This window comes from Armigeres subalbatus, chromosome 2, assembly GCF_024139115.2.
Source record: "Armigeres subalbatus isolate Guangzhou_Male chromosome 2, GZ_Asu_2, whole genome shotgun sequence".
In the NCBI taxonomy this organism is placed as follows: domain Eukaryota; kingdom Metazoa; phylum Arthropoda; class Insecta; order Diptera; family Culicidae; genus Armigeres; species Armigeres subalbatus.
In genome coordinates, this window is record NC_085140.1 from 4,993,320 (window position 1) to 5,006,351 (window position 13,032).

General features: G+C 38.9%; 2 protein-coding genes across 2 annotated transcripts in view; both read left to right on the forward strand.

Moving 5' to 3' along the window:
* Positions 1-5,030: 5,030 nt before the first annotated feature.
* LOC134217552 (protein KRI1 homolog) lies at positions 5,031-10,507 on the forward strand. Its single transcript, XM_062696330.1, has 4 exons — positions 5,031-5,270; positions 6,148-7,628; positions 7,686-7,861; positions 9,797-10,507. The coding sequence occupies exons 1-4, from the start codon at positions 5,147-5,149 to the stop codon at positions 10,437-10,439; spliced, it is 2,424 nt and encodes an 807-aa protein (XP_062552314.1). The 5' UTR covers positions 5,031-5,146; the 3' UTR covers positions 10,440-10,507.
* A 1,523-nt stretch (positions 10,508-12,030) lies between these two features.
* Positions 12,031-13,032, forward strand: part of LOC134217555 (death-associated inhibitor of apoptosis 1) — a 94,421-nt gene continuing 93,419 nt past the window's right edge. Inside the window, exon 1 of the mRNA XM_062696333.1 lies at positions 12,031-12,234. The gene's annotated coding sequence lies outside the window, so the exon portion shown is untranslated. The remainder of the gene's footprint in view (positions 12,235-13,032) is intronic.

Sequence of the window (13,032 nt, forward strand, 5' to 3'; positions counted from 1 at the left end):
ACCGCAACGTAAACTGTGAAGCTATATCTTACATCAGTGGTCCCCAGCATGCTTACTATCAAGGGCCGCACAGACGTTTTGAGCTGTTTAAGCGGGCCGCAGTATATTTGCAAGATTTATTTTTCAGTTTATATTGCACATTATAGAATATTAAATATTTTAACAATATATTGTATTCCTTTCAATCTTTTTCACACAAAATATGTACTTGTAAGGACATTTCACTTTTGACTTTTAGTCTACACTACAGTTGTTGCAGTAGCGGACTTGACATAAGAAACTGTTTTTTCGCCATAGCATCTTGTCGGCTCAGTTGGCAGAAAATATTTTACCTAATTTCATGTGGCAACTGATTCTGTAATTTTGATCTCATGATTTTCATATTTGTTGTTCACTATAAATTTTCGTAGCAAATAACAAAGGGGTTCTCTAAAAAACTCTACTGGGATTCTAAACAGCATCCGCTCCAGATTCCGAGCAAAATACGTTTGAGATTCTTAACAAAATCTTTCTGCAATTTTGAACAGAATCCGTTTGGGATTATAAACAGAATCCATTTGAGATTCTGAAAAGGAATATGAACAGAATCCGATCAGAATTTTATACAGAATTCGTTTGGAATTCTAGAGAGAATGAACAGAATTCCGGGAGTGATTTGAGGCACAATCTTTTCGAAATTTGTATGAATTCTGTTTGAGATTCTGAAAAGAATTCGAATAGTATTCTGAACAGAATCCATTGTTGATAGTCAACGTAGTTTCTGGAGGTAATAATCCACAAAATTCAGTTTAATTTCTCCAAAATCTAGCTAACATTATTTTTACGGATCAGTGTATGAGAACATTATTTTTACCTGTAGTTCAATCTTGAGTTGCTTTAAATCTGCGGTTAAATACAAATTTTCTATTATTATAACCAGGAGCGATAACATCGAAGTATATTTGTTGTCGGTCTACATATCATCTATGTATGAAGTTATGAATTTCATGAACCATAATGATAAAACTATTCACGATATATAAATCGTGCTTCATCATCATAGTGATGTAAACTTGACAGGTTCCCGAGAGATATTGGGAATAATAAAAAGCTTTTCCTGTCACACATATAATGCTTATCAATGGGCCACATGTAGTGTATTCTCAGAAAACCTTCGCGGGCCGCAGGAAAAGGCTTGGAGGGCCGCATGCGGCCCGCGGGCCGCACTTTGGGGATCACTGTCTTACATCGTAATAATGATTCTGACCATATAACATGCTGTTTTTTATTATGCGGGAAGAGAGACCACACATTGAACTGATTAATTTTTATTACCGGCCGCGCAATGCAGAACACAATACTTCGGCCGACCGCGCGATCGTTCTGCTGTCCGAAACAAGAGAGATCACGCACTGAACTGATTAATTTCATTACCGGCCGCTCAATGCAGAACACAATACTTCGGCCGACCGCGCGATCGTTCTGCTGTCCGAAACAAGAGAAATCACGCACTGAACTGTTTAATTTTCATTATCGGCCGCGCAATGCAGAACACAATACTTCAGCCGACCACGCGATCGTTCTGCTGTCCGAAACAAGAGAGACCACACATTGAACTGATTAATTTTCATTACCGGCCGCGCAATGCAGAACACAATACTTCGGCCGACCGCGTGATCGTTCTGCTGTCCGAAACAAGAGAGATCACGCACTGAACTGATTAATTTTCATTACCGGCCGCGCAATGCAGAACACAATACTTCGGCCGACCGCGCGATCATTCTGCTGTCCGAAACAAGAGAGATCACGCACTGAACTGATTAATTTTCATTACCGGTCGCGCAATGCAGAACACAATATTGCGCATAAATCCCAAAATTTTATTCCCACCTTTGGGTTTCCGCGCTGAGCACTCATCGCCAGACTCGGCGACAAGGAAAAAGTTATGAAGTGGTAGCTCTGATTTTTGACAATCAATGTCGATTGTTTGTGGGAGTGCACCGATGTCAAAAAATAGATCTTTTAGCTGAATTTTTATTGTCAAATGCAAGTTTTGACAGCATTATTCATGTATGAGTGAAAAACATGTATAAAAGGTCTATCGGGGAAGCTGTCGCTGGAGACAAATGTCATTGTCTTGAACGACGAAACGAAAAGTTTCAATGCAAACAGCAATACTTCAGCCGACCGCGCGATCGTTCTGCTGTCCGAAACAAGAGAGACCACACATTGAACTGATTAATTTTTATTACCGGCCGCGCAATGCAGAACACAATACTTCGGCCGACCGCGCGATCGTTCTGCTGTCCGAAACAAGAGAGATCACGCACTGAACTGATTAATTTTCATTACCGGCCGCGCAATGCAGAACACAATACTTCGGTCGACCGCGCGATCGTTCTGCTGTCCGAAACAAGAGAAATCACGCACTGAACTGTTTAATTTTCATTATCGGCCGCGCAATGCAGAACACAATACTTCAGCCGACCACGCGATCGTTCTGCTGTCCGAAACAAGAGAAATCACCAATTAAAACCATCATAACGAAAGCATGTTTAGTTAATAATACAACCGCTTGGCGGCGCTAGCGTATTGGAAATAACCTGATAGGTCAGGTATCACAAAATATGTAATTTTTAGAATATTGTCGCCTTCTACAAAGTTGTTCGGGTGGTCAAAACCATTATGACCAACGCAGGATTAGATTAAGACATAACCGCTTGGTGGCGCTAGTGTGTAAGAAATAAACTAATAGATTAAATATCTCGAAATCTGGAATTTTCAGAATATTGCCGTATTCTACAAAGTTACTTGCCATAAGACGAGTTCGTTCAATTCCATTTAATTCCACCACTTGGTTGTACCTTTGACAGATACTTATTTCGACTTCTACAGTAAGGCCATCTTCAGTGTCTCGTACTTGACTCTATTCGACTCAACTCGAGCGCCATCGAGTATTGCGGTTTCAAACTAAACTTATGGTTTTGACTACCCTTTTAAATCTTACATAATAACCAACCTAACAGATAATTCGGATAACTTTGTAGAAGATGGCCACTTTCTATCTCTAACGGATTTAGAAATATTTAACCTAACAGGTTATTTCTCATACACTAGCGCAGCTATGCGTATGAATTCCAAACTAAACTAGTCTCCGTTATAAATGTTATGGCTACCCGAACAACTTTGTAGAAGACATAATCTTTCTAAGTCTTATAGATCTCGAGATATCCACCTCACTAAATTATTGCATATAAGCTAGCGCCACCTAGCAGATGTGTGTCTAGCTAATCTGATAATCACAAAATGCATTACGCACATATTTTTTATTACAAAAGTTGGAGCGCGTTCTGAAAGATTTGAAAATAAATAATAATTTTTTCCTGATTTTATTTATTTCCGTGTTTGCCTCAATAGCAACCGGATATTCACCACCGGTGCGAAGCATGATTGCACTTCAACAACCTTGATAGAAACAACCGGTGCGAGATCAAGTGCATAAATAAAATGTGAACGCATTTCGTTCCTATATTGTAGGGTGCTGTCAATACGATACACCGCGCGGCTGTTGTAATGTTTCCAAAAGCGCATTTGCACAAAATTCCACGCGGCTTTCCATAGACGAAAGGAACAACCGCACCTTAGGAAACGCCGCAATGTTATCTCCCCATAAGAATCGAGTATAATGGGAGCAAAAAGTGCGGTGCGTCGTTTCCCAAAGGGAGCGCCGCGTGTAATTTTGGGCAAATGCGTTAATACTAGACACTCATTTGGATACACATCGGTGGGGATCGTCTTAATCGTTCCAATATTGCGAGAACAGAGAAAACTTCTATTTTTGCGGAGCAAAGAAGAAGAAGAAGACTGAGTGTCGGAAACTTCAAATGACATGCACTGTGCGAAAAGTGTAGATATTCCTTGATATCAAGAATATTCGAAAAGTCTAAAATGCTTCAAAATCGCTTAAAAACGCTCCGAAATGCCTTGAAAGTATCATAAAACTTATTTAAAATATATAGCGGCACGTAACACTCGTTTAAAGTTATATATTTTCTTTGATTTCAATAATCAACATTCACACCGAAAAAATCAACCAACATTATTTTCCTTGCATCAAGTGATTTGACGTTTGCGGAACAACTTTCCGACGGTCGACCGTCGGACCCTTGTTCGAATTTTTCTATTCTCAATCCAGTTGAAACCCGAAAATGGGTGCTAGCGAAGTTGGATTTTTCTCACAATCACAATCCGTACGTTAAACCTAACTTCGGAAGTGGTGCGCTGAATAGCGCTTCGCGATATGAAAACAGCGCACCACTTCCGAAGTTAGGTTTAACTAGGGATCCTATAATGAGAGATATGCAAATACTTTTCCAGACGATTTAGCAACGCTGTTACTTTTGTTAGCAAACGCTTCCAGCACTTGCCGCAGCGCAAAGTGTTGAAGCTTGTATATGACTTTGCATTTGATTACAATTTGGATTATGTTTGTCTGTCCACTAACAGTGTTTAAATAAGCTTTATCACTAAAATAAAAGTGCAATACAAACAGGCGAAACACGATACAAAAACTATATTACTTCTTTTCGCGAAATTAAAACAAATTGTTTATTCGATGAAACTTTTCTTAAAATCTATCTCAATACCTCTCAACTCATTATAGGATCCCTAGGTTTAACGTACGGATTGTGAGAAAAATCCAACTTCGCTATCCCTCAATTCCGGTTTTCAACTGGATTGAGAATATCTTCTCGCAATAATTAGTAATCAAATCAATTGGACATTGCACTAGCTTAGAAGCTGAACCGAGCACTCGGTAATCATAATTGATTACCGAGGTGACTACCGAGACCTCAGCAGAAAGAGAAATTGGTAGTTTGTATTTATGCTTTACCATCATAAAACCAATGATAAAACCTCAAAATAATTTTCTTGTAGTGCTATGTCAAAATAATCACATTATTGCGAAGCATGCAGCCCAATTAAGCTTTTGTTGATTGCATGCTCACTGATGCATCTCAGCTCACTGCAGTCACTCACTTTTGACAGAGCGCACGATTATTTTTATGTCACGTTCTGTTGATTGGTTTAGAAATGTGCTTCCAGTAAATTTTTCGTTATTTGTTGTGAACATTGAAAAAAAATTAGGTGTCGAAGGTTTTAAAAGATGGGAAAAATTCCACTCTTCCACGAGTCCGACCAGGAAGACGAAGATCAGATCGAATTCAGAACCAATAAGAGCTATGCCAAGCACTACGACGAGTTTCGCAAGAAGGAAGTTCTGGGTCAATGTAAGTAGTGCGGACTAAACTCAAATCGGGCCAGAAGATACTTTAATAATAATTTCATTTTGTTCATTAAACATTTACCTGCTAATTATAAAACTAATAATCAGGTCGAAAAGTTTTGAAATACAAAAAACAACTGCGACACTGTTGTTTCATAAGGGCGAATGTTGCAAACGTAAACAATGCCTTTTGCTGCAAACTCTTCAACAACTAGGACAGCTCCCAGCTTACAGCCAGTTAGAACTGGTAACGCTCCTCGTTCCGAGCGGAAATGGAAAATACCGCCAGAACTCTCTAATCTTCCTAAAATCAGCAAAAGAAGTCAATGTTTACGTTTGCGACTTTCGCCCTTATGAAACAACAATGTCGTACTATTCGACAAAACTTGAGCAACTGAAACCTACATCACCCGTTTATTACAAATGCGCTCGTACAATAATCCTACAGGGTTTTTTATTGTATATGAAACTGGTTGAATAGTGGTGATAATTTATAAGTAATTTGATTACCTACTTCTATGTTTCACAACTTTGTTGATTTTTTCATTATTTAGGTATATGTATTTTTATGATATAACTATCTTAAAGGTTTGCTGAATAAAGACTATTGCAGGAAAATTAAGATAATTTGCATATTTAGATAACATTAGATGTAAACATATCTAAGTTCAATTTTATACTGATAATGATTTATAAATTATAATGATAGTGAATTATATTTGAAATTATCCTTAAAATTTAAATGAAAATAATGGCATTATGGATTGCTATATAGTTTTATTTTGATTCTTTGTATAATATTGTACTATAACAGAAATCTATTTTCGATACTCCATATATAAGTAAATAATTGAATCAAATATCCATCTATTAATTTCCAGTAAAGAACCTTGAATCTGAAGGTGAATCATCGTCCAGTGATGACGAAACTACGGACGAAGAAGTGGTTGATGCAGAGTTCGACAAGGAGTTCTTTCGAACGCTGGCCTATCTGAAGCGGCGTGACCCCAAAAAGTATGAGGAGAAGCCCCAGTTTTTCGAGAACGTGAAACCGGTAGAGGAAGTTGCACTGGACAAACGCAAGAAGAAGGACAAACCAATGACTTTGAAGGACTACGAGAGGAAAGTGATATTGGAAAAGGGCGGAGTTTACGAGGATGAAGATGAGCTAAACGTGAGGCAACAAGCTAGACCAGAATCTCCTTCGTTGGTTCAACAGCAGGAACAGATTAAAAACGAGATTAGGCAAGCACTTAACAAGATCGCTACGGACGATGAAGATGAGGATGATAGTAATGGGGGTTTATTGAAAGAGAGAAGCAAGAGCAAGGTAGAGACGGAGCGGGAACAAGCGGACTATTTGTCTTGGTTGGCGGATAAGAAAACTAAAGAAGCGCCGTCGGACGAAGTGAAACCATTGGCTCCGTTGAAGGAGTTTTGGAGCAGCAAATCACTATCTAAAGAAGATGCGTTTCTGAAAGATTATATTTTAAATAAGCGATTTATCGACAATACTGGAGAAGCACCGACATATGATGACATCGTGGCAACTTCGGAGGATGAAGAAGAATTGGAAAAGCAGGAAGAGTACGAAAGGCAGTACAATTTTAGATTCGAGGAACCTGATTCAGAGTTTATAAAAAGATATCCAAGAAATGTGGATGAGTCGGTGCGTATTGAACGTAACAAGCGAAAGGAACAACGTCAACTTTTGAAGGAACGCAAACAGCGAGAGAAAGAGCAACAGAAGCGAGAATTAGAGGAACTAAAAGCGATTAAGCTACAGGAAATTAAAGATAGGATTCAAAAGTTGAAAGAGATTGCGGCAACGGAGAACATGACTCTAAACGAGGAAGAATTGGAATCGGATTTCGACCCAGAAGAACACGACCGGCGAATGCAACGGATGTTTGATGACGGTTATTATGGCGTCGATGAAGGTGATCAGAAGCCGGAGTTTCCTGATTTGGACGAGGAGCTTGGAATTGAAAACTACGATCGCGAGAAAATTGATTCAGACGAGCAAGAGAAAGACGACGGTGGGCCGCATTGTGAGGATGATGATTTTGTGATGGATGCAGATTACGAAGAGAATCAAAAGAAGAAAAAAAGTAAGAAAAAATTCGAAGAAGAACTACTCGAGGCAACTGGTAGCAAGAAAAAGAAAGGAAAGAAAACATCAAGATTTGCGGAAGTGTTGAAAAAGGAAAAGCCAATATTCAATCCTGAAGATGAGAAAACATACGGCGAGTATATCGACGAATACTACAAGCTTGATTATGAAGATATAATTGGAGACACGCCATGCCGATTCCGGTACGTGGAAACTGTTCCAAATGATTTTGGATTGAGCGTTGAGGAGGTACGTATGAGACGAAAGTATCAATAACAGATTCTTACTGAAGGTTTTTGACTTTAGATTTTAATGGCAAACACTCGTGAGCTGAATCGATGGGCCAGCGTTAAAAAGACAGTTCAAATCCGACCGAAGTATTCTGAGCTGAGCGAAATCGAAGTCTACAAGCGGAAGGCGCAAAATGAAGAACTGAAAAGGAAGATTATTCCCAGCTTGTTCAAAGAGCAAGAGGAAGAAAGGTAAGTTTTTCAAAATATGAGGGAAAGACTCTTATGTTCTGTCTGCCTACACTTTCGTTACGGACGATTTTTTAGTACGAAAGTCGGTCTTGAATATCGCAATTACAATGCTTTTCAGTGATAGGATCGTTTCCACAGCCAACGTGTTCGTATCGTTTCACAAAGTCGCCGGCCTCTGCTCGACAATTGGTTCAATATGCAAGATTGTTACTTACGACATTCGCGCTGTGTAACAAGTTCACTGAAGTCGGTCGTATTTTATACGATTTTCAATATGTTATTCTGGGTTAAAAGACTATTATTCTTCCTTGTAGCATTTCCCCTAAGACGCTCTAAAATAATTAATCATGTTATTCTGGTTCACCTCTTAACGATCACTTTGTATGTTTGAAAAATGCTGGCGAAAGAATTAGCAGGAAAAAGCCTCCAATACTGTCCTATGACAAATTTCATTAAAGTCGAAGCCGTCTGCAAAGCCAAGAGCATTACCTCGCTTTAAACCATATAAAGTCACAAACAAGGAAGCGAACACTTCTTTGTCTGTAATCCGAATACAGCATCCGTTCGCTAACTGGGCTAAAACACCAGCCCAGTTAACAAACGCCGCTTTTTAACTGGGCTGACGAGGGAATTCACGACGCATTGTTGTGATCGTGTTTTACATGAAGCTTAAAGAATATGCCATTCAGAGTCCCCTCGTCAACGAGTCTTTGTTGTTGTTTTTTGACGGATAACTGCTTTTTGGCTTTGGCCCAGTTAGCAAACGCCCAGTTAAAAAACAGTCCAGTTGAAACGCGCCCAGTTAGCAAACAGTTGCTGTACTCATGTGCAGACATTATAGGGTAAAATACCCAATAGTGGACCCCCTAGTAGCGAAATTTTGCTCTTCCTGTGATAAGGAGTAGAAATTTTCAACATATTAATTCTGCTTGATATCTAACAACAAGCTCTGCATCCCCTCTTCACGATACATACATAAAACACCCAAATATACGACGTTATTCGTTGAAATTAACATTTTAAAGTCTAACTGAATTCGCCCTATAGTAGACCCCCTGGGGGTTCATAATAGGAAGTTGCTTCCCTATAGTCGACACTTCATTTGATTTTCATGTCCCGTTTCGGGACGTTCTTCTTCCCTATTATGGACCTCCCAAAATATTCCTATAATGGACACTCTGGTGTTTATTTTGTATTGAATTGTAAAAAATCATCTATTTTTACTTTCCACAGCATTTCCAATGCATGTAATCAAATCATAGGACTGTAAGGTAGGTTCTCCCGATACAATTTCATAGCAACATGTTGACATTGTGCTGTAATATTGCAAAAATGGCTGGAGGGTCCACTATTGGTTGGGGGTCCATTATTGGGCGGGCACTTTACCCTATTCAATAAATCGTAACAAACAACATTTTTTCCGGAAGCTCAGTTTTTTTTATTTTGCTGGCGCACGGTTGTGCGGATTTTTGATGAGCTGCAGAAATAAAAACTAACTGTGTTCATTAGGTGTCGAGTTATGTAGAACATTTTATTTAATTTGTGTTGGAGGCCACTCCTCCCATAAGGGGAGGGTTCTCAAACCATCTTAAGAACTTTCCCGGCTCCAAAAACCCATGGATTCATTTTTTTCGCCGATCGGTTCAGTAGTTTCCGAGTCTATAAGACAGGCAGAAATTCATTTTTATGTATATATATGATAGACTTTTTTAACATCGCTGCGTTAAACTTAAAAAAAAATTGATGACTGTCTTTTTATTCTTTGTATTTTTGGAATTCATCAACCTGCATAATTCAATTTGCTTACAACCGATTGCATTTGGCTGGTTTGGCATTGTTTATTTGAAGTAGATCAGAACGTTGATCATTTTTGGCCAGATTACTAAATTTATTTAGACTTATAATAAACATTATCATTTTTTGTTATGTTTCCAGTGATGAAGATGCAGAAATCAAACAGAAAAAAGCAAATACTATTACCAAATTTGACGAAATAGATGCTCCCGAAGATCTTCATGATACTCTAACAGTAGACAAAAAGAAGAAAAAGAAAAAGAAGAAACAAATATCACAAGAACTTCTAACAGACGATCACGCTGAAACTAATGAGATAAATGATGCTATAAAAACAGATCAAAAGGAAGAAAGGAAGTCTACGAAGAAAACTGAAATAGGAGAAAACACTGTAACTGAAGCAAGGCAACATGAGGAAAACGAGCCATGGCAGCATAAAAATGGTAAGAAACGGAAACGAGAGGACGGCGAGCCACAAACCGGAAAAGGAAGCATTCCTCGCCATGAGAAGAACAAAAAATTCAAAAACAGTCGCTCCGATTCAAGTCAGCAAACAGCGTCAAACGTTACCGACAGTCGGCTACGGGCGTTCGGTATCAATCCGAGAAAGTTCCACAACAAACTTAAATACGGTGGTGGTCAAAATCAGCAAACATCCACTGAAGAGCCACGTGAACACTCGGGGCGTAATAATGGTAAAAACTATCAAAATAGGAAGTTTGATCAGAAAGGAGGCAAATCAAAGAATCAGCGTTGGAAAAACAAAAAATCGAAATTTTGCTGAGGCGTAAAATACATTTAGGAATGTAAAATATTAATGTAAATACAATTTTATAAATATTTTTTTCCATATCCAAGCTTTATGTCTTCGAATAGAACGTCTATAAGTTACAACTGTTCGTAGTGGTTTAAGATAAACATGTGTAAAAAGAATTTGATGAGGTCTGTTCATATATCACGTAGGCAGTTAAGGGATATAGACATTGGCGTAACAAGTGAAACATTCTAGGGGGGGCTAACTATTTTTATGTTTTTTTCTATATTTACAGTCATAACTTACGACGGTGTTTTTCGGCTCTTTCAGTCTTTATGAGATGCTAGAGCAGACTTGGTAGACATATGGCTACTGCTTCTGCCTCATTCGCAGGAGGTCGTGGGTTCAATCCCAGGTCCGTTCCATTCTCCTACTTTGTATCTTTCTCTAAATTTCTAGCAATCGCTAGAACTGGAAATGGACTTCCATACCGTTTCCATTACTATTCCTATACCTTCAACTTGAGTATTCTAACAGTAATCTGCTAGAATTGGAAATAAACTTATAGAGCTCGTTTCCTATCAGAAATTCCATCAGTTACCTTCTCCTATCTATCACATTGGCAGCTCGTTAACCAAGACGGACCTCTGCCTCTCCAACCTAACCCAGAAATTCCAACAAATTCCGCATGAACTCGTGGCAAGTGCAAAGGTATATTCGGCTTGCAGTGGGCGAGTGATTGCATCATCATTTCCTTCACCTTCCCTACATTGACTTGCATTCTGACGTGGCAGGCGCCAGTATGACCTAACAAATGAGATCACCAGTACTTGTACATTGAAGATGTGTGCTAGTCCCAAGCAAACATCTGTTGGTTCCCTGTGCAAGAACAGCTGATCTGGTCATAATGGAGTAGCAACTACGAGCAATCAATCAAGCTCAAGCTCTTTCAGTCTTTATGACATGCTAAAACGGGTTTTGCGTCTACTATTCTGACGTTTCGGTGTGTATTACACCTTCTTCAAGCAGCCTCTAAATCCCTGAAAAAGGTGCAATAAACACCGAAACGTCGGAAAGGCGAAGTTAGGTTTAACTTTTGGACTGCGGGAAAAATCCAACCTTCCTAGTCCCCAATGTTAGTTTTCAACTTGACTAAATAAGTATATGAATAACCATTTACGCCACGCTGGAGGGAGGGTCATGTCCACGAGTTAGGATATTTGGACTGAGCTATTCCGCAGTTTGGACCTCTTATTTTATTATTTTTACTTGAATATATGACGTTTTATATCACGATGCCGTATATAAGTATCATTTAGAAATTCAGGTGGTATTTAAAAAGCTGTGAAAAATCAGGTTAATCAGGAAATTGAAGAATACCAACCGTGTAAAAAAAATATTGGATGTAATACGTTGTCGTTGACGTATACGGCTTGTCGAGATAAAAAAAAATTGTTTCGTTTCGCGAACTTTTAGCTTCACCCTATCTTAAATAACGCAGCCAATTATTGGACTTGGCACTCTCGCAACATCTCAGATCGACACTCAGTTTAGTGAGCGCCCTGACCTGAGCTTTGCGATGTCAATCGGTTCACGTTCACAGCGACCGAGGGTGAGAAAAAAAACGTGCGAGTCCGAGTGCTGTCATCGTTTCGTTGCGTTGTGTTGTGTGATCGCGTTTTCGGACGGGAATATCGAGCGTATTTTCTCGCTGTCGAGTGTTTATTCTGTAAATTTTTCATCGTATTTACACCATTGTACAGTTGGAAAATGGATTCCGTTTCGCATCAACATTAGGTTCGGGCTAGGAAAGTATCCTTTCGAGGTAAGTGAACTGTCTCGTTCAACATTTTCGCACAATGGTGGAAGAAGAGAACGTGGATTTCCATACTCGATAACCACCCAGACAATGAGCTCACAGCTCACCGAGCTGACCGGACCGCAGTGATGCCAAATACTATTTTTATAAGTCTATCAATGTCAGCAAAATGTCTGTATTTCTCGGGAACTTTTTCAAATCGGCGTATTGCGAGAAGATTGAAAAATTCGAACCGGGGTCCGACGCACATAGGGGTATTTCGCCATTCTAGCCGGAATAAAGTTAAATTTTCAAAATTGTCCTAGAGCAGTCTAAATATGTCTCAAACTTCTCTGAATAGTAGACGAGCCACTCCTAGTACTAGGTTTTCTATTTAGATTTAAAGTCTTACCACTACACTTCTAGAAAGTTAGAGGTTTTCATTGAGGAAATTACCGGTTTTCTCTGTTGAATTTTATTACGTTCGGTATGTTTTATTGTGGTCAAATATTTGTCACAGTAATCCACAGACCAGTACATACCATGAAAAAGTAGACAAAATAGTATCATGTAAACGTGTTTTTGACAAGAATAAATGATTCTGAACAGAAATACAAAAGAGTAATTCGAAGTCCATTTTCGAGCTAAAACTAGTTAATGTTCCTCATATTTTCAATAAGCATAAAACACTTATTCGATGACATTCGGTAATATTTCAGTAAAGAGAGGACGCATTTATGTCTATATTTTAGGATCCCGAAGAAAAATCTTGCGCAAATTTGCGCCATTTTGAAAGCGGATGTTTTAGTTTGGTACTGTATTTAA

Excerpts from the sequence above, each read along its gene's own strand:
- LOC134217552 (XM_062696330.1), top strand. The coding sequence starts at position 5,147 with ATGGGAAAAATTCCACTCTTCCACGAGTCCGACCAGGAAGACGAAGAT. Across the intron at positions 5,271-6,147 it reads GAAGGAAGTTCTGGGTCAAT|TAAAGAACCTTGAATCTGAA; the intron begins GTAAGTAGTGCG and ends ATTAATTTCCAG. Across the intron at positions 7,629-7,685 it reads TTGGATTGAGCGTTGAGGAG|ATTTTAATGGCAAACACTCG; the intron begins GTACGTATGAGA and ends TTTTGACTTTAG.